At 39.2% G+C, this 21,833-nt stretch overlaps 1 protein-coding gene across 1 annotated transcript in view; it reads right to left on the bottom strand.

The window, feature by feature from the left end:
• ANK3 (ankyrin 3) overlaps nucleotides 1–21,833 on the bottom strand; it is a 208,328-nt gene that overhangs the window by 97,091 nt on the left and 89,404 nt on the right. Inside the window, 9 exon segments of the mRNA XM_037399071.1 lie at nucleotides 654–851; nucleotides 4,503–4,601; nucleotides 5,342–5,440; nucleotides 5,959–6,156; nucleotides 8,314–8,412; nucleotides 9,663–9,761; nucleotides 12,485–12,583; nucleotides 14,607–14,804; nucleotides 19,391–19,489. Of these exon segments, the coding sequence (XP_037254968.1) occupies nucleotides 654–851; nucleotides 4,503–4,601; nucleotides 5,342–5,440; nucleotides 5,959–6,156; nucleotides 8,314–8,412; nucleotides 9,663–9,761; nucleotides 12,485–12,583; nucleotides 14,607–14,804; nucleotides 19,391–19,489 (1,188 nt within the window).

Here is a 21,833-nt window from a genome sequence, read left to right on the forward strand (position 1 = left end):
AGTAGGGCATTTAAAGAATTAAGGCTCCACATTTGCTAGAAACATTACTACAGAGCAGACTTAATAGCCTATAAATTCATATATATAAAAACTACAATCTACCAACTTCCCTTTCCTGCCTCCAGGAGAAATTACACTAAAAGTCACTGTGCTCTAAGGAACACTCCCTGGGGAGGAAGAATCACTTACATTAACGAGCAAAATTTCAGACAAACTTGCTGTTATTATCCCATTAAAAAAATCAGCTTCCCTTAACAAGTTAGTTGTTACCATTGCTTAATAGGCACGCATATATCTAGAGGCTCATAAAAGACACACGCCAATCCCACTAACCACGGAGGGGAGGAAGACATTTTCTCTCTGGGCATGTTTTGGCAGACTAGCATAATGTGGAAAGAAGAAGGCAGGTGGATTAATAAATTCCTCTGCAGCATGTGTTTTCAAGACTTGAGTACTGTGAAATACCGTTTACACAATGTTACATGGCACGCTTCACGCTGCTGTCTTTGCTAAAAGAAATGATGATGTGCTTTCAAGCACCTGCAGTGGTTTTCAAAACATGCAGAATCACGGTGGACAAGATTTATTTGCAGGACCCTGTCCTTCCCATCACCGTGTTTATTGCCTTCGCACCAAGCAGGAGGAACACTTACCTTGTTGCCGAGATTTACATTAGCATTTCTAGTAAGAAGCAATGACACCATGTCCACGTGGCCGTCCTGAGAGGCAAGATGTACAGGGGCGATACCCTGTCTGGTTACAGCATTGGCATCAGCACCATATTCCAGCAGTGTAGTTGCTATGTCCATCTGGTTTTTCTTGGCAGCTATGTGCAGTGGTGTATAGCCATTCTGTCAACAGAAAGCACTTCATTGCAAGCTACTCATTAAACAATGTGATAAATCACTTTCCTGAACCCACTCAACTCTATGAAAGTCATTAGTTCTAAAAATGCAGTCAACCATAGTCAGATACAATATTAACTAGTCGTACAAAGCTTTAAGCGATCTGGTTTTGAAAGTACTGCTACAAATAAGAGGATTCTGAAACTTTCAAATTTGGGAAAAAAATATCTGTGCAGAAGGGCACAACCTGTAGCAATAGGAATTTGAGTTTCATTTCACAGGCATTTGCTACTTTTCCTTAAATGTACATAAAATCTTTAGCAAACAGAGGAGCAGGATGTGTGTTCATAATTCAGAACAGCTGCTAATTTTGTTTTTTTTTTTTCTCATTTCCCAGTGTGAATAAAAGCATTACGAAGTACAGCCTTTCCTGTAGTACTTACCCTAACCTTACTTGACAGGCTGTTTTCGTTCAGATCAAGGGAAGTTTAAAGCATATAGTCTTGCATTCTCTTTATTTTGTATTACTTCCAATATATGTACCCAGTGAGACTATCGCCACAACTAAAAATGCAGTACCTGTTGCAAGACAAAATCTTATAATTCTAAAAAGCATGGCTTTGGCGGAAAACTGATAAATGGATATAAAGAATAACTGATTAGCACGCAAATGCTAAAACGCTGACTAAGATATGACCAGCTTTTGGTAGAGATTGTGATGCCTGTTTAATCAAGAACTTTCTGTCTTTCAGAAATGTGTTAGCCCTCATCTTAAAGCAAATGGCACATATGCATGTGACTAAGGAAAAAGGTTGGGGGGATGAGACCCTAGCTGCATAAGCAATTTTTATAGTATCATAAGTACCGTGTGCCTCTCAGATCACACAGCCCAATAAAATCTATCTGAAGGCACAAAGCATTCACCGGGCTTGGTCCCTTCCTGCGCCCCACAGGACAGCGGGGCTGGACTATACGGGAAGGCAGGTCACCACAGGTGCAGGGTGATGCAGGTAGGAGCAAAGGAGAAAGAAATACACAGACACACAAATGATTACAAGAGAGCTTTAAGAGTAATCTGGAATTGAGAGATGCACAGCACTAAGTCCACGTGGAAAAGGTTCTGTAACCTTTCAAATACAATTCAGATTCAGTTCAGACCTTAAATACTAAGATATTTCAAAATGACACCTGGGCAACGGTGCCACAATTAATAAGGGAAGTATACAGCCACTAAATTTTCACTTTGAAGGTAAAATGCTTTAGGGAAAACAAATACAATCCTCTCCCTTAGACTTCCTGCGTGACATTGACATGTGAAACAGCCATTGCCACATTGCAGCTATTAAATCCTAAATACTACGTGCTAAAGCCTACATATGTGCTAAAATTATCTTAAATGGAGCTCATATAATTGAAATGGACGTCATGTATATTCTGTAAAATAACAAATGCAGTTTTCAAGGCTTTTCCTCAGAAACAGGCATACATTTCTTTCAGTGGAATGGAAAGCAGCAGGTTGCCAAGAGAAGGCAAAAAGAGAGCTGAAAAATAAAAGCTGAAATTCAGCTCAGTCTCGGTCTGCATCTCCTCCTCCTAAGAGCTGTGCTCTGCCACTACACATAGATGCAGAAGGGAACAGAGAAGTTTGGAAGGAAGGGTACTGGGTTATTCTGGCTGCAAGGGAAAAGAGGTAAAAAGGGAAAATGGTTAAAGATGAAGGGATAGAGAAAAACTGAGGCTTTGGAGGTGGTGGGGTGAGGAAGACAAGTGTTATAAAGTGGATGCCAAATCAAAATTAGGCACAAGCCTAATTTTTGCCTATAAAAAGGAAGAATGGTTCATAGGAATAACTGTATCTCAGCACTGTACTCTGACATAGTCACTTCCTATATCCTTTCACCAATCACTCTTCAAGGCAAAAGCTGCCAGGCCAGGCTAATGAGCCGCTCTTAAGATCTGTGTTAAAGACAGGAGTGTCACAGAAAAAGCAACTGCGGCTGAAACTAACTGTGGAGTCGGTGATGAGATATGACATAACACATTTATTTATTAGACCACATTTACAAAAGAAATGTGAAATCATCTGCTGTTACCAACATCAGCTTTCAGATGACTGCACAGTGAGTGCCTAAAGCAACAAACATGCTACCGTTAATTTTATTTAGTATTGATGCTCTACTCGGTGTTGCTGTGGCTCACTTGGTGCAGAACACTAACAAACACTTTCTTTTAGGGAGATGTAGCAGGTACTTGAAAGCCTGAAGTGGCAGCTGCAAAACTGTTTTGTTGCAGATGGGGAAGTTAAGGTGACCTGACAGGTGAGTGTGTACATAATATTATACCATAGTCTATAGTGCTTCCACCTTCGTTTGGACTCCCCAAGACCTTGGCAGTGGCTGCTGCAATCCCTGCCCCTATAGGATACACAGCTTCCACTGGCAGTTTCTTTTAGTGAAAACTGGGTCAGTGTCTTCTCATCCCCTTCAGAAGGCTCTTTCTTCCCCACAGTGGCATTTAAGAGTGCTGTGTTGCAGTAGTAAAAGATCAGAGATCACTCCAGTTCATCTCCTGGGGCACTGCTCTGGCAGATTGACACTATCGACATTATTGATTTTAAACTGTGCCATTGCTGCTGGCAATCCATGTTTATTTAACTTTCCTCTCTTTTGCACTGTAAACTTCGGGACCTACCACATATGACAGACTCCATCCCCTTCTTTAGCCATGCAGAAGGCCTCTGGTGTTATGGCTGTGTTCAGTCATGTGTGAGAGGAAGGCAATCAAGGAGAGCTGTCTTTCTATCTATGATACTGGCTTTTCCACTAGCTCTTCCTTTTCTGCTGTGGTTTTCTGCAGTGATTTTAGGGACATATCTGGGTTATTTCAGATGAGGTAAGGTCTTTACACTGCAGTTGAACCTACAAATGTTTCAACTGTTTTCTTACTGTTGCTGTTCAACTATCAATTATTGATCCATACTTGAAATAGAATCCATAAAAGTTATAGACACTATCAGCTTCCTTAAATTCTTTCTTCTACTCAGGGCTCGAAAACATTGAAATATTTACTCTTTCACTTCCCCTGAAATCTTACACTATGTGTTGTTTTGCCTACAGTAAACTGCAATAGAAGCAGAGTTGTTGTTTTATTTTCTTACCATTTTTTTTACATTGTGGTGGAAGTACTGTGAAGCAGAATAATTATGTACATTGTACTGAGAAACATATCAAACCTCAGAAGTCATCCTGTGGCACAATACAGGGGAACTACCATGTACAGCAAGGCATTGACTCCAAGCTTGCCCTGCACAGATGTTAAGATGCAATGTTGTAAATTGACCGGCTTGGAGAAGGTACTAAGGAGACTGAACAAGCAACAGAAAGGCTTAGTGTTTGCTGAGACTGAACTTTATCGCAACTAGAGTTTTTCAATGTTTCTGCACCTAGATTTGGGGGGTGGGTGTGTGTGTTTCTACTATTTTATTCACCTGCAGAATTATTCTAACAGCTTTATGTGGTTGTGAGACATTAATAAACAAGAACACTAAGCCCCCTGAAACTGCAAGAATATAAAGCCTAGAAAGAACAGTGGTAGACAGGGAGTAAAGTGACACAAAAAACCTAGGTATTGTTCCCCCAGAGTGACCAGTACTTGTACCTTGGCAGACGCATGAGGTGAAGCTCCCTGGTCCAACAGTAGGAGTGCCACTTTTTGATTATCGTAGTGTGCAGCTACATGCAGTGGTGTTAAACCGCTCTAAAAACACATGCAGAACAAACAAGTGCTGTTACAGACTCTCTCCAGGGAAAACTTAAAGGTTTGGACAATCAGAGTAGATAAGGTGAAAAACACATTTGTTATTCATTCATGTATTCAGAATCTCTGATAACTTTAGAATAATAAAAAAAAGAGATTTGAAAATCCTTACTGAGCTGTGAAAGCCCTTTTCACTTTTCCCTGGGAAAATGAACAGAGAAGCACATATCTGTGCTGCCCCCAGGACAAAGCAGGTAAGGAATTCTGACCCTGAGGTCAAAAAAATGTTTGGCAATGTGTTTCTTTTACTGCAATGGATAAGAGAACTGTTCCTTGAATCTGTAAAATTCCAGGCTGGGCTGGTTTAAAAACCATGAGGTCCTACTGGGCTTTGCCCTCTGTCATGAGACCTGGGGGAGCAGAGCCAGATGCCTGAATGCTCTAAGGACTGTGAATAGTCTGGGCAGGAAGGCAGGGAAAATAGTTTGTCTAGATTCCCCCGGATGGGTACAGAGAGGACATAAATTTGTTGTCAATTAATGACAATAAAAGTAATTTTTGTCAAAAGTTTGCTGGCTCTTGGCCGCCCCAGCAGGGGTTGGACTACTACATGAAACCCATTCTAGCTAAACCGAGGCTGTGGTACTAGTGTGATGGTAAGTAGGTAGAAGGATATTATTAGAATATTATGTGCCTTTAGATATTTGCGGTGCAAGTGGCAATAGCTTCTTCTGTCCTACCTTTCCAGAAGCATCAGGTGATGCATTCTTCTGAAGCAGAAGGTTGGCTACCTCAATTTTCCCATATTTTGCAGCCACGTGTAGAGGAGTAAATCCTTTCTGTAAAAGAGAGCAGTTATATAGGAGCTTTGTGCACTTTTTTGCAGGGTAAGGTTTGTGTCTGATCTACAAGGATAATGCTGTTTCCACCCATCCACTTACATAGTCCTGAGTACAGGCAGCAAGTCTGCAGATTCCCAGCTGCCCTGGCAGGTCCGGAGGCTCTCCCTTGCAAGGTAAAGCCCTATCTACATTAAAACAACTGTAAAAAGGGAGTCAGTTCCTTTCTTCACACCACCGAAGACCCAAGGACAAGACTGGGTAACAGCTTATCAATTCTTGTCAGGAATTTCTGCCCTGCATTCCTTTCCTTCAGAGAAAATGCATGTCTGATCACTGGGATACGTGATACATCAGGCTCTGAGGTAAAAGCATGAAGCTTGGCACCCTTTTAACAAACTGCAGCTCATTCTTACATTGATTTTATGTGTATATGACACAGCATTTAATTAATGACAAGTAGCACTTGCTACTGGTATATTTTACTATTGAAGTTACCACTTTTGCAACTGCCTTACCTTGGTGATGATAGATAAAGATGCACCATGATCCAAAAGAACAGAAGCTACATCTTCATGTCCTTCTCGAGCAGAAAGGTGCAGGGGCGTATAGCCAGACGTCGTAGCTGCATTTGGAGATGCTCCTTGCTGCAGCAGCTGCTGTACTATATCAGCTTTTCCCAGCCGAGCAGAAATGTGCAGTGGTGTTTGGTCATCCTAAACATAAAGAAAACAACACAGACCTATATAAGAAAACTAAGGCTTATATTACAACAGAAAATTCTTGCTCGGATTCTATTCCTTTTGAAAACTGCAAACGAGCATTAGTTCTATCGAGATCTTACCTAGTGAATATCGCACTCTGGCTTTCTCTTTGTTGTATAATAAAGATATCTTGTGCTTTGCTGATACATCACAAAATATTCCAGACAGGTACATAATCCATACCAGTAAATAAACCAAACAATTTTCTTCTTAATCTCGATTTGCCTCACTTTGCTTTGCCACTAAGGTGCATCGGGTTTCCTGTTGATTTTGAGACCTTTCCTAAAACGCAGCAAACACACAGCTATTCCTCACACCTTGATCTCTTTCGTGATTCCCAGCAACATCTAACAACTCAATCAGTTATCTAGGATGACCTGAGGTGCTTAGCACGTTATTGCCTAGTAACTTGCATTAAGTATCATATGTTGTGCTTTTTTATTGAATAATTTGTTTCATATTTTGCAGATAACTTTACAGTGGATTCAACTAAGGATAAAGCATGGTGCTGAAATTTGTTGTCATTTTCTCACTGCTCATTCAGAACACAATAACCCTAGTAGTTTTAAATTTAGGACTTGCCCTGTCATGAGTCTCATTGCTTATTTATTTTCCTTTTGTGAAAATATTGTGGTTGGTTGTGACCTTGTTCTGAGCGTCTACTAGATAATTTCTTCCTCAGTCATTCTTTGGGTTTGTATTTTGTCCTCTCCATTCTCAGTTATACAATCTTTGGATTAAACATACTATTGCAACAGTAGGACCAACTTTATTTTTTCCTGTTCCTCATACATCTATTCAAACATCTTTCTCTCCCCATTTTTCCCTCCTGAATTTCCTACCTTTTAAGCTCTGCTACCCCACATCCTGCAGCAGAGTAGTTCTGGGGTGTTCTTGGCTAGGAAGACTTCTGTCCATGCCCATCCTACAACAGTGATTTTACACCTTCGGGATTTAGGATGAGAGAGTGTCAGGATGTGAGTGCTACTCCTATGCAGGAAAATTCTCCTCTGACTGGCAGAGAGCTTTTATAGTTCTTAAATGTTTCAAGTTTATGGCTGTTTCCCACAATTTTCTCACAGCTGATGTTGGCATTGATGTATAATCTATTACTTGTATTTGGTTGTTTATAATAACAAATTGATGACAGGCAATTGCAGTCTGCAGACATTAATTCATTGTGTGAAATTACTTAGAAAACATTTGTATGACTGCACTTCTGAGCGCAAGCTGTTCACTTTCGAGTCTGTCTTTGGAGATTTACAGGCCACATGATTCACTTCTATTGTCAGACTGCTTGCAGATGTGAAGCATACCTGCTAGAAATATTTAGTCAGAGTTCCTTATAAGTAGATATTCTTACTAGTTACTCTATTTGTGAGCCAATTCACAGCTGATAATTTCACAAAGAAAAATAGATTTCTTTGAAATTGCATTCATTTAATCACTAGCTGGAAAAAAAAAAGTTTTCCTGGTTTTACCTATTAAGACTGATATTTATTGCACCCATTGATCTCCATTCCTCTGTCTCTTTCCTGAAACTCTTCTATTTCCATAATTTCTTATATTTCTTCATTGGCTCTTGACCATTTCTTTTCCCTTCCCCCTTATCTTGCGCAATTGCAATTGTTTCTATAGGGTCTGTTCCTTCTTTCAAGCCCTATGCCACATCCTCTCACTGCGCCTCCTTACTTTAGGAGGTGTTCTTTAGAGTATAACTGTTTTTGAATGCATCCAGGCTGATGCTTTAAGGACATGACAGGAGACACCAGCACCCTATGGTTTGCAGTTTTGCAGAACTAAAGCAGATTTGAGGCATTCCTCCTGCTCCATGCTTCCCACCCCAGAACAAAACTCTTCAAACACATAATAGTTTATATTAAAAGCTGACAAAAAAAACCCCACGCATGGTAATAGCTTGTCATCTCCCGCATTCTCTCCTAAACGCAGATCACTAAAAAAGTACACAATGAAGTATCAGTGGTCATTACACCAAGGCCCTTGGCTTAGTCTCCCTTTCTCTTCCCAAAAGACACATGCAAGATGAATGTGATTCCTTGCTTTGTTAAATATAGATAATCTAGGATTATACCTGGACCATCACCTTACCTTAGCTTTAGCCTCCACCTGGGCTCCGTTTTGTACCAGGTATCGAACAACCTCTGTTTGGCCAGCTCTGGCAGCCATGTGGAGCGCTGTTTCTCCTCTCTAGCACACAGCAGCAAAAAAAAAAAAAAAAAAAAATCATTAAAAACACACTGCAGAAAAAACAAATTCCAACATATTCTATAAATACAAAAATAACTGGTGACCAAATCTCCACTAGAATATGTTGTGGCAGTTGTCTGTGAGGAAGATGGGAGATTAAGTCAATATATGACCTCTTAGCTGTGCGCTACAAAGTTTATTTCAGAGTCAGTTTCCCAACACAATAGTGTCTTTGTCATTAGCCTTTATTTACTAGCATTTTACTAACAGCATTAAAAATTATGTCCATTTAAATATACCCTAATTTAGTTAAAAGTAAAAATTATTTCAAATTTTGTATACGCAGACACACATACATTTGGCTTTCCTCCTGCTATGCCCTATGGCCCTACTATCATTTGTTATTTGACAAGCACTGATAGGAGCGAACAAGAGGGAAAAAACAATCATTATTGAGTACATTAATCTAAGGCTACATGGACTTAATGAAAGGCAAATCCAAGGAAACCAGAATAAATTCAAGAGGGAAACGGCTTTGTATGTTTTTGGACATCAGTATGTCTTTAGGTACGAACCTGCTAATTTACAAAAAATAATTTACAATGATGTTGCATTTTTTTATAGTCTAATAGAGTTAGCAGATGAAGACTTTAATAAAATACTGTTTTCTAACCACACCTGTGTATGGAAGGTGAAAGGGAGATTTTGGGGCCAAACTGCTAAAAATAATCAACAGACTTCTATTTTCCCCCCATTTCCCAACTTTCTAATATCCATCTAACAATGACTTCAGTTGTTACACACGCCCTGTGAGCCCTGGGGCACACCGTGCACATCCAGTAGAAAAGCACACTTGTATGGCTGTATGGGCACAGGCAATATGTCCCGACAATCTGCTGCAAACTGTTGATAACAGCAGAACTTTCCTTAAATGGCAGGCCCCCGGGGTCTGGGGAAAACAGTGTTCCTCTGTGAAATAAACATCTCAAAAATTACATATGAGAAGCTACAGTATGCTCTCATTCTTTAATTTAGAAAAAAAAGAGAATAGAGTCTTTTTTGGGGTTTCCTCAACCTGTCAAGCACCTCCCGAGGACTCAGCAGGCTGTGCTACCCCGTGACTCCAGCAGGAGCCACAACTGCTATGGAGGTGGATGATGAACACCAGAATCAGGCGCTTTACAGTAGTGCTGCTCCCAGGTATAACGTATTCACAGTTCTGCCATGCTGAAAGGAAACCTATTACCTACCACATTGGTGGTGTTGGGTGACGCTCCATGATGCATTAGCTGCGATACAATATTTACATGTCCCATGAAGGCAGCAACATGGATTGGAGTTAGGCCCGACTGAAAAGCAAACCAAAATCAAACATAAATATCTGCTTCCACACTACTTTACAAGAATGCCGTGGGCAAAAAAGTTATTCTAAAGTAAGTAAACTCAAGTGCTTGCTTTTCTGAGAGGATCTTGTCTTCCCCAAAACAATGTACATATGGTTAAATTAAAGGGTACACAGAATTGGAAACACCTATGAGTATGATTCACAAGCAAACATAAAACATTCTAGGAATTTAGTAATTCTTCATCAACTAAAATAAGCTATAGCTAAGCAAGATTTCCTCCTTAAGTTTTTGCTAAATATAATTTTGGACCGGGGAAAAAAATTAAAAAATAAAGGTAGAAGCATTCCTGGTACAAAGACAAGACTTTCTGGAACACTCAGTTAATGCAAAAAAGATGCAGTGTCCATTGTCCCCACCAAATCCAGTTGCTTTTAGGTGAACAAAAAGGTCTATTGAGCTTAGTGGTGAGCTCCATCCCTGCTGTTTCTCCAGGAGAAAGGGAATTCAAAACTGTGGCATCCAGCCCAAGAGGCACAGACACAAATGACGTGGGCTAAAGAGAATTCCCCCTTCCCTCAGGACCTTGTGGCACCATCACAAATCTGCACCACTGCCCTTATATAAGATATAAGACCAACTGGAGAGAAAGAGCAGGAGGGAGAAGGGGAGGGAAAAAAGGGAACAGTCATTTAGCAGGGCATGACCTCAAGGATTTTGCTTTAGAAATCCAACCAATAGTTAATATTTCTCCACACAGAATTACCCTAAAGCCTTTTCACAGCTGCTTCTTCACAGCTGTACCAACAGTCAGCCAGAGACTGCAGAAGGGAGTTTTACTACCAAGAGAAGGAGAAAGCTCAGCGCATCTCTGGAAATCCCCTGATTTAGGCAGCTTCTTATAGATGTACACAAGTCCTGGGAGGGTAGAGGTGAGGAAAACACACTTTTGTTCCTTTCTCATGAAGAATGACAAACATGAGCAGGAAAACATGAGTGGTTGAGTATGTTATTCTTCTCCCCATTTCACATAATTTAGTAAATGCTTTTAAAATAACAGACTACAGGAAATACAACACATGTATCATCTTTGGTCATAAACACTAACTCATACTGCAGAGATTCAGGCCTGCAGCTAAAAAAAAAGGTGCAGTATCTACAAATGGAAGTATGGAATCTACATTAAAAACAGAATTTACCATAGAAAAGGTAACAAGCATTACTGTTAATAAACAGTTTTATCTGCAACGATGACTATTTGTGACATTTGGTACCATTTCCTCTTGTTGCATTTGCATTGTTTAGTTACATCTTGCAGCGAATACTTGTTTACTCTCGGATGTCTTTGGGGAGGAATACTCTGAAGCTGTCTGACCAGTTTGTTTTGATGGCCAGATAGAAACTTTCTGAGTAGGGAAATAGCAGCTTATGGATAGGTGCTGAGTAGCAGCTTCTAATTCTGTCTTGAAAGGTTGTTACCACTTAGACAGCCAGTGAAAGAGGCAGGTGGGAAGATAGAGCCCTGTAGTTAAGTACCATAATGAATCTCAACAAATGCAGTCCAACGTGGTTTGAGATCATGGTGAGGCAGCAATAGGAAATAAGGGAAGAGCTCTTGCTTTTGGAAAGTTTTTGCTTGAAAAAGCATTGCAGTAGATGTAGATCAGACTGTTAACCTGGTTCACGCACACGAGACAGTGTAGTTAAGTGTTGATGTTGCTTTTGCTCTCTTAATTCTTTGCATTTAAAGGGGATAAAATGGAATAGATTGGTTTTCTACTTCCACATTGACTGATTAATGTAAGGACAGGCATCACATCTCTTCTGTTAAGGTTCTCTTTATGCTTCTCAGTCATTTGGTAACGTGACTTCAAATTAGACTCTGAAAGTTTCATGTACAACTGCTACGGCTTTTAAAAACTAGTCTGGAGACACATGAGCTGTAGTAAGGATAGGTAGGCTCCATTCTCCCTCAAGGAAGCCAGGAAGGGGGCTGTATGGTTTGCTAATGAATAATTAGAACAAAAGCCCATGCATCAAGTGAAACTCCATTTTGGGGAGATGAACTGCTTCCAGTTGTACCTTGTTTAATCAATGGAATGGTTTACCATTTTCTAACCTGACTTCTTGCACAGTGGTCACACACTCATATATGTGACCTTTCCTCCCAACTTAGTAGAATATACATACACATAGACAAACTAAATTTTCCATAGGTACTTAATTAGTCTCTAAATTGTGCCAATAACTGGGTGTAGACTATCTCATGCTGATTGAAGTAATAGCATATTGATTCCTGTCTAGTTGATTTATGATGAATTGTGATGCTGGGTGACTATAACTTCCGTGTGGAAAGCCAAAACAAGCTCTGAATTAAACCACCTTTCAAAACAGGACTTGAGTGAAGCACAGTCTTCATCTTGATGTCCGTAACAGAGTGAATTTAATCTTCAATGCATTAAATTACAGGCAAAAATTGACAGAAATTACAATCTTTTTAAAAATGTTAATCTTGTTATTCCCACCATATTCCCAAAGTTTAACAATTATGTGTTATGATCCATTAGGGTAACTGACTTTCTTATTCAGTTTTATTATTTGGTAATTAGTTGAAAATAACTGTTGACTTGATTGGTACATGCTCTTTCAGAAATATTCAAATATTAATCGATATAACTACGATGACTTTTGTGGGAAAGAGAGACAAATGTGAAAAGACCACTTCTTACCTCAGTCACAGCTTGAATTGATGCACCATGCTTCAGAAGAAGTTCCATGACTTTTATTCTGTTCTTCTTGCAGGCAATGTGAAGAGGTGTGAAACCATTCTGTAAATGAGAAAGAACATATTTTTTGATACTGCACATACCATAAAAAAGTAGAATTGGGTATGGAATTCATATAAAACATTCCTCTGTTTTAACAAAACACCTCCCAGATTTGTTTTGGCTTCACTAAATTTTTCATGTAAAAGAAAGAAAAAAATTCTAAAAAGAAAGAGACATACTTCATATAGCCAGTTTTGCTTATGAAATATATTGCCCACTCCAATGAATAATTTCTTTTTAAAAATTCTCCATTCACCTACAACTATAAAAAACTTCATTTTTGCTTAGCATATTCATTCTTAATGAGGTGGAGTTTTTTGTTAAGAGTTTTTGGGGAGTTTGGGTTTGGTTTTTTTTGTTTGTTTTCTGTGGACTTTTCATAACCACTGGTAAAAATAACACTTTGCCTTTACAAGCTCCGGCATTTAGATCTTCTTTTAAACTAATCTTACTACTTCCACCCCATTCCCCCAATTCATTACCTACCAATTTACTGTAATTACAATTATTTTGACCCTTCCTTTAAAAAAAAAATTTGTGTGTGCAGCAGACTGAACATTTAAAATTGCCCTCTTATTTAGTGTGACGTGATATGACAGAAAACAAAAAGGAAAACAAGTTGTCCAGGGCATCCACAACTGGTTCAGTAACATTAGTGCACTGAATGCTGATGCCGCTCTGCATATTCATCAAAAAAGCCTTTGCAAAACAATTCTGAAATCAGCTGACAGAACTAGTCCCTCAGATCTGATCAAAATTAGCTTTTTTACCGTAAAGAATATTGTATGCTTTTGTAACATGAAGTCACTGCAATTGCCTGTTCCAGTTAAGTGCGAGCAGCTCTCAACTGTCTCCTTAGCAGTGGACAATGTCCAGAGTAAGCTCTGATGTGTTTCAGGGAAGAATGAGCTCAGGCTCCAGGTACTACACACTCAGGCTCTTTCTACTTAATCATCCTCAGTGGGGATCAGGACAGAATAAAAGGGAACGCTAAAAGGTTTAAGGGAAAAGGAAAGTTGTGGCTAGGTTACCAGACTACTGAGAGGCCACTGCCAGCGACTCTGACAAGCTAAACCTGATGATGATTTGATTATTTCAGAAGGTGAAAATAAATATTACAGGCCTACATACCTCTCAACTTGCTGGTTATAGTGAACAAAACCCATATATCATAATACCTTGACCTAAGACAGCTGAAGATGGGTTGATCTGATGCAAAAAACAGAGGGGCTGAGGGAAGAAAATCTATGGAGCCTAAGCTGTTTTCAAGACAGTCAATCCCACCTGGCTTGTGAGGGTTTCAGCAGCTCACATATTTCAGGAATTGAATGAGTTAGTAGCACCAAGCTGTGAAACCAACAGTCAACCCAATTAATGTCAGAATGTAAATTTCTTTGGAAAAATTATTGCAAAACAAATGAAAAAGACATTTTAAAAACAACTGATTTCAAGTATAATTTTGAAAAAATACATCAATGCATTCAGTTTGTGTGCAGTTTAATTAAATTAACAGATTTTGTTGCTGAAGTTGTTTTTAAATTAAAAAGCCACATGGCTCCATTGACATAATTATAAATACCACAGATATTCATTATGTAACTCATTCCTACTTTTTACTGCTTTGCATCTTTGAGAGCTAATAAAAATTCTGTTTTAAGCATTGCTGATTATTTTCTCTTTACAAACATTTAGAAAATTAGTATTCTCTACATACCAAAAACTACAGCAGTTATATCTGCATCTGCTTCATCTATCCAGAATCATACCAAGCTACCAGAAGGCAAAAGTGCCTTAGTTACACTAGAAATTCATAAATCACTGTTGACCATCCATAAACAAAGGTCTGCTCTGATTGCATGATACATTATTCATACTTTGAACCTCAAGCATCCTGTCCTGGGCTGTAGTAATACAACATTTCCTCACTGTCAATGATCAGCAGGCAGAAAATAACTCTCAAATAAGTCTCACTGCAACTTTGGAAGAATGCTTAGCTGTGAATAGTAACCCGCTGTGTACTCACCAGTGCTTTGGCATTAGGATTAGCTTTCTTGTCCAAGAGAACCTTGGCAACTTTGTAGTGGCCACAGTGGGCGGCAACATGCAGCGCAGTCAGATAGTCATTAGTGACGTCATCTACAGGCACGTTGTGCTGAATCAGAAGCTGAACACAGTTTAGATGATCTCCTTGTGTTGCCATGTGCAACGGAGACAAACCATTCTGTGAACAAAAAGACCCAGCACGGATGGGTTATAGGATGCTCAGAGAAATTGAACTCCTTACGTTGTTCTTAAAGCATTTGTTGCATGATGAATTTTACAAGCCCCGAGAGCACACAAAATAAACCTAACACCTTCAGTGTAACAACGAGGGCTCTTATTCTAGCAAAAGCCATGTGGGATTTGGAGCTTGTTCAGTTAGAGTTTGTAGGCAGCTCTACATTTAAAAAACCCAGTCATGCCAATACCAGCAATGCTCTACACATAGCTTATTTCAGCCAGCATAACTCAGATAAATTGCTCAAGTTAGACAAGTTATGTGAAGAACAGCACTGTGTCGATTTTTAATACCCTAACCAGGAAATTGCTGGGTTTAGTAGCTGCATTAAACTCATCACTCTAATGTAGACTGCATATACCAAACATGACAGAGCATCTCTCAGTAATCACTACAAGCTTCCCTCACCCCTCCTCTAGTGTTTTCCTGAATTTGGGTTGTACACACACCTTGCACCACATTAGACACCTGTGGAGACCATTCATTCTTCCCAGCCAACATGAACACAGCAGCAAAAGTTTCAAGTGCAACAAGGTTGAAAAAACCTGAATGAGACCACCATGATGTGACCTACCAGCAGAGTGGTAAAGCTCTGTTTCATCAGGGAAACTCCTGAGAGACATTCACGTTTAGGAATAAAACCTGTGTCAAGGATTGTTTCTTGCACTGCTTACAATAGTTAATCAACAAGCTGACAACATATATTACACTTCCAGAGTAAAAACAAGAGAGAAAATTGTCAGAACTTTGAAGGACTGACCCTATTTCGTGATAAAAGTTTGAAAAAAATGCCAGAATTAAAGAGGTCTTGTTAGCAGAGATACATGAGCTCTTTAGACAAACCTCGACACACCTTCTTCCATTTGTATTCCTTTGGTTTGGTTTTGTTTTGGTTTGTTTTTTACTTGCTTTGTCCTTCTAATGCTAAAATTAGATTCAAGTGCAGGAGCTATTCTGGTAACACACAACAGTATCTAATCTATAAATGACCGACAGTACACTGTGTTTGCCATCATGAGGAAACTGAAGCTTTTGCTCGCAGATGCAGTGCCCTCATGTGACCACAGTTCGCAAAAGCAAAGTAGCAACGTAGAGCCAGCTGAGATCTCGGGCTCTCTGAAACAGATGATTTCTTTCTTCTTCCTTCCCATGGCCATATCGTAACATTAATGACAAACGTAAAGGTGGAAATACACAGTGAAGTAATTTCTAAAAGTGACATGGAAGAAGGATGAAAGCAAACACGTTAATACTTTCAGAATTTGAAGAGTTTACATTCAGTGCTGAGAAGCAGACATTCTTGGACACAGTTATATCTTTCAAATAAGATTATCTCATGGGCATCTCACTTGTGATTTATGTTGGCTTGGATAAGCCTCTCTCCCATTCCCAAAGACTACTACAGCAATTATCTGCATGAAAGCTTGACACTAGCAGTGCATTTTAAATGTTTTCACTGCCTTCTGGTATAGCTAAACAGAATAATAATAATAAAAAAGATTAATTTCCCTCAGTCACCGAGCCCTCATGATAACAGTTTGTAACTGATGATGCTTTTTTAGGTGATAGTAAAAATCATGAAACTTTATACTGTGCTGATCCATTTTTATGAGAAAGAACCTTCAGGTGAAAACTGTCATTCTTCACAGTAACAGCCAATAAACCACACTTATTAATGGAGTAAGAAATTGAGAAGTTAACATGGGACTCCCTTATAGGGCACACTTGTACAAAAGAAGCTGATGTTGCTGGAAAAGAAGGGAAGAAGGAGAGGAGTCACACGTCAATCTGTGAAAATCAGCAAGATGCTTGACAAAATTCTGTCATGGATAAGAAAAGTACAGAAACTAGCCAGAGTTTACATAGAAGTGAAAGAGACAGGACGGGATGCTAAAGAAGTTGATGAAGACAAAATATCATTGGAATATTGTCTTTTGCTCTGACCTAAACCAAGCTTGCTCTTAATTCTGTCATAGAAGATGCTCTGCAATCTTACACAAACAAGTTAATATTTCAATGCCTTTGTCTTTCCACTTTTGACACCAAAAAATTACACTTGACAAACATTCTGCTGTGTCATATTCATGTTTTGAGAAACAATCCACCAATGACCGTAAGAAGTGATTTAGCACTTCACGATGGAGCCACTATATAAACAGTTATATTTTATTGTTTTTATTAAGATTGCCAAGCAAATATTAAAGGTGAAGAAGTTCAAGATTAATCAAAGATGTTGACAGTCACATGATACCTTAAAATAAAAAACAGAAGAGGACCACAGAGATGAAATAGAGTATCAAATGCCTGACTGGGCAAATATAAAATTATCAGTGATACATAGCTTATTCTGTAGCTGTGTCAAAGGACTTCAGTTGGAGAAAGTGCCATTAACTTGGGGGGGGGGGGGGGGGTGTCGAAAAAAGAAAAGAAGAAAAAAGGAGGAGAGCCAAACAAGCCTAGAAAAACAGTAATTAAAAAGAGATGAACATAGCTACACAGACATGTCATTTCTCACACTGAAAATCATTGGCACACTTAGGACTAGAATCTGGTTCTCCTTTTGCTTGTAGAAAACCCCAGATAATCCATGAGGTCATTGCCTCCCCTGAAAATAAGCCTAAGGTTATTCCAGAGTGAACAAGGGTCAGCACTACAGTACACAATCTCTAGCAGGAAACAGCTATCAAACTGTGGTCCGGTTATTCTTCTGGAAGAGTTTTACATGATGTGACAAAACTTTATGAAGTTCAAATTCTTTCAAAGATATGCCCTATATCCAATAATATATGACTTAATTTGAAGAGAATGAAGCCACTTATTTTGCAGAGGACAGTATTACAGTTTAGTGCCAAATGGATGAATTCATTTATGTCATTCAGAGGCACCACTACTTCTTAGCTCACCTTCTGAAAATGGTAGAATTAACACATCTGAGGGAAACTCAGGAAGCGCTGCATTCTTCTGTTCAATTTTTAACACAAAACAGTTTTCGCTTTTTCAGCACTGAGTCTCCCATTTTGCAGAATGTGTTTATATAAGCCTCTGCAGTTCAATGTCCAAGTCTTTCAACCTTGGGCCGTTTCAAACCCAGTATCTCCTCTTCTCATCTGCCTGATTTTGGCTAGTGAACTGTGGGGCCAGGCATGTGAACCTCCTCAGGAAAAGGAACAAATTCATAACCTACAGGCCTTGAACAGCAGGTTAAGTTTAGGGGTAACACCTGACAATACAAAATCCATGAGACAAAGAAACGTAATACCTCAGGACAGGCTCTAATTTATGATGGTGGAAACCAAAGCATTGGGGTTGACATTTTTTTTCTTTTAAGTAATTAACTGAGCTACCAGAGAGTGTGAAAGAGTCTTACTCCTTGGAGTATGAGCTCTAGGCTCTGAGAGTGGCAACGGTGCGGAGATGCACCCAAGGGGCCCTAGGCAGCCCTTTGCTGTCTCCCCCTGCTCGTAAAGTTTGCAAGTCAGGGCTGTGGGAGTCCATGGAAACTCCACATGCAGAGGATGGGTGGATTCTGTCTGTCAGATTACCCATGACAGCACTTGCCGGTGACTCACTGAGCAGAGGAAAGCTGGTGCCAACCTCCCCAAACAAAAGCTAAATATATTCCAATAAGGGGGACAAAAAAACAGAGAAGAGGGAGGAGAAAAGCAGAATATAGAAGCATACTGAGACAGAATAGGACAGGATGACAATAGAGAGAAAAGAAATACTAGAAGGAAACAAAAACTGTTGTTGGAAATATATTGCTTGCAGACTAAGAGAAAACATGTAGTGAAAGGTTATCCTGGGAAAGAAGCTCCACAAACTGCACAACCCAAATGTCAGCCCTGAATGAGAACGTAGTGGTGCTACAAAGCAGGCTGCTGCACTGAGATTAAAATCAGCATAACGGCAGAGCAGAGACCACCACCAGAAGAGTTCTGGCAGGTGCATGCTTTAATGCCAACCCTTAGGCCTACAGCAATCTGTGAACCCTGGCACTGGTGATTTGAAATTCTCACGAAGAATTTTGTATGATAAACTGTAGAGAAATAGAAAGTGGAGAAACTAGTAATCAGGCGAAGTCCTAAGGAAATATGAGCTGTCTCTGCAAAGAGACATGGCTCTATTTTTATCTCTGTCTCTACTCTAGCCTCAGGGTAATTTGGTGCAAGCTGAAGATAAATTATAATCACTGTGTATTTATTCCAGGATAGATACAGAGATTTTCAGCTACTGAAATTGTGAAGGATAGGGTTACCATACATGCCTTTTTGGTTGGCACATAAACCTTTTCTTGTGCATCTTGATTTAACACATTTTACATACGCAGACGTGCTCTACATACGGCATTCACTTTGGAGATCTCCCACACAGTTACTTTAAATAGCTATGAAATAGGAAAATTATTGTCAAACCCTTAAATATATGAGACATGCAGAATTACATACCCCCCCCCCAAAAAAAAAAAAAAAACAAAAACCAAACCAAACAAACTATAAGGATTATCCCAGCAGAAAACAGTACTCAGTTACCTTGGTTTTGGAAAGAATAGGAGCACCACGATCCAGCAGCATTTCTACAACCTGTTCATGACCACTTCTTGCTCCACAGTGGAGGGGTGTCAGCCCATCCTGTGGGACACAAGCATTACAATTGATTAGTTTCAGACACAGTAAAATCTTGTGCGCTTTTATAAAGACCTATGACTTCCCAAGGAACTAATTCATCCAGCAGGATGCTCCTCTTACACAACTGAAGAGCTGAACCTGTTTATTCAAATGGACAGCGTATGTTTTTGCTCTGATTTTCTAAACATGTAAATAGTCTTATTAAACTGGTGCTCGTGCAGTGGGCCACCTCCAGGCCCTCACTGTACATGCAGTAAAGTGGTAAATGCACATACGAAAAAAAGATGAGATTGCACTTCAGGTACTTTGCCTGCACGCCTTTGAGAAAACCGGGCCTTCAATTTGTCAGTATGCATCAAAATCAAGGGACAGTCCTTTTGTCTGAGAGGAAAAAAAAATCAAAATCTTTCCTACTTAGGCTTTTTTTATTACACTGATTTTGACAGGTTTCTAGCAGACGAGAAAAATGTCTTAAACCCAGGTGATGAAAGCATATTGGATTCACTTCTTTCTCTTGTCACGTAGACTGGACTTGTGTGACTTCCAGCTGAGTGATGGATCTAGAGTCAAGGCATAAAGTCAATACCTCTTTTTTGTAGTAGTATCATCATATTAGAAATACATTCCTTAAATAAGAGGAAGACTCTTTTTAACATTAACAAGAGTTATTCCAAACTGATTTAATTATTCTTTGACCTGTAGCATGTTTACAGTGCTCAAGTAACCTGCTGTACATGAGCGCTATGATGAAAGATAGCACATATGCCTTTAGTAACTGTCAGTAAAGTCACATGCAGTTTTTCAATGGTGTATGACATAGAGCTTGTTAGAAATAGTAATGTCATAGATTAAAGAAAATAAGGAAGAAAACCGAATGTTTTCAGAATTAGTAAGAGCAAACGTGATTTGTTACAAGCAAAACAAATATGCAGGAGATACTGTCACACAGAAACAATATTGTATTTTCACTAAATATGTCAAAAGAGAAGCCTTTATAAGAAACATTGAAATTAATAAAGAAGGTAGATAAATATTTATTAGTTTTCTAAACACAGCTCATAAAGAAAGGGGCCTTTTTTCCAGTGTCTTCCAGCACTCTTATAAACACATATGTTGTATTGTCTAAAATATGTATGTCACATCATTTTTATAAAAAGGATTGTCTAAAATGCCTTGTCACACATCCTGCGCTCACCAACTCATGCACATACACACCCTCTCTGTCTGTCTCTGTGTGGTAGTAAGTACTATCAAGATACCTCCTTAGATGTATTTTCCATGCATAATTATAAAATTCTTTCTTGCTAATTCCTAAACCAGTACCCTCTACTAGAACATCAGCTTAGGGCCTGCAAAGTGTAGAGGGCAGCTGGGAAGAGGGAAGTAGCAATTCAGAGAGCTTTACATTGTGCTGCTTCTACTTTATTGCCCTCTTCTAACAAGCCTATGAAAGATAGCAAACCAAAATTGTTGTGATTAACTTTTTCTGCTAGTCTCATCTAAAACTTTTATGGCTCTCATTGTGCATGGTCTTCCAATTTAAGGCATATGTTTTTGACATAAATGAAGAAGAGATTTTCGTTCAGACTTAACTTGATCAGGACTCAGGGAGTCATTTGTTCATGCAAGATAAACATAATTTGGCCCACTATGTTCTTACTAGCTTCTCCAGAGCTGATGCTATTGTCATTTCTGTTTTCTGTTACTTCAGCCCATGAAGTACATGGAAGGGCATCTTGTTAAAAAGATACTACACCAAATAAAGATGTATTGCTCAAAACATATAAGTAAAGACAAAAAGAAAAGATATGAAAACCCATGAATGGCACATTTATCAGCTGAGTTGCAAATATTTTGCTGTAGCTTCACAAATGTTTAAAAAGGTAACACTTATTTTCCATACGAGTAGTTTCCACAGGCAAGGGCACATCAAGTACTGAGCGGGACGCAAACAAGTAACGTAAAAATATCACCACAAAAAAACCCCAAACCAAACCAAACAAGCAAAAAACCCCAAAAAACAACAAACAAACCATATGGGAAAGAAAACAAAAAACAGCAAAGCTAGGTAACTAGAGACCTGTAGGTAGAAGCTGAAGATCATGTACATTAGATCGTTCGTTCTTTTTATTTCCTATAATTATCATGTTCTCCAGGCACATCAAAGAAACATACTCAAGGAGATCAGGCACAAAATTTTAAATTAGAGAACACTTTCCAGATTTTATGCCCCCTCCCTCATTTCACCAATGTATCATGAGTGGCGCATACCAAGCTCACAGAGTGCGACACACTTGATCATGCACTAGATTACAACCTTACAAACTACTTCAGTGCTCCCCTGAGC

Source organism: Falco rusticolus, chromosome 9 (assembly GCF_015220075.1).
Source record: "Falco rusticolus isolate bFalRus1 chromosome 9, bFalRus1.pri, whole genome shotgun sequence".
Classification (NCBI taxonomy): Eukaryota; Metazoa; Chordata; class Aves; order Falconiformes; family Falconidae; genus Falco; species Falco rusticolus.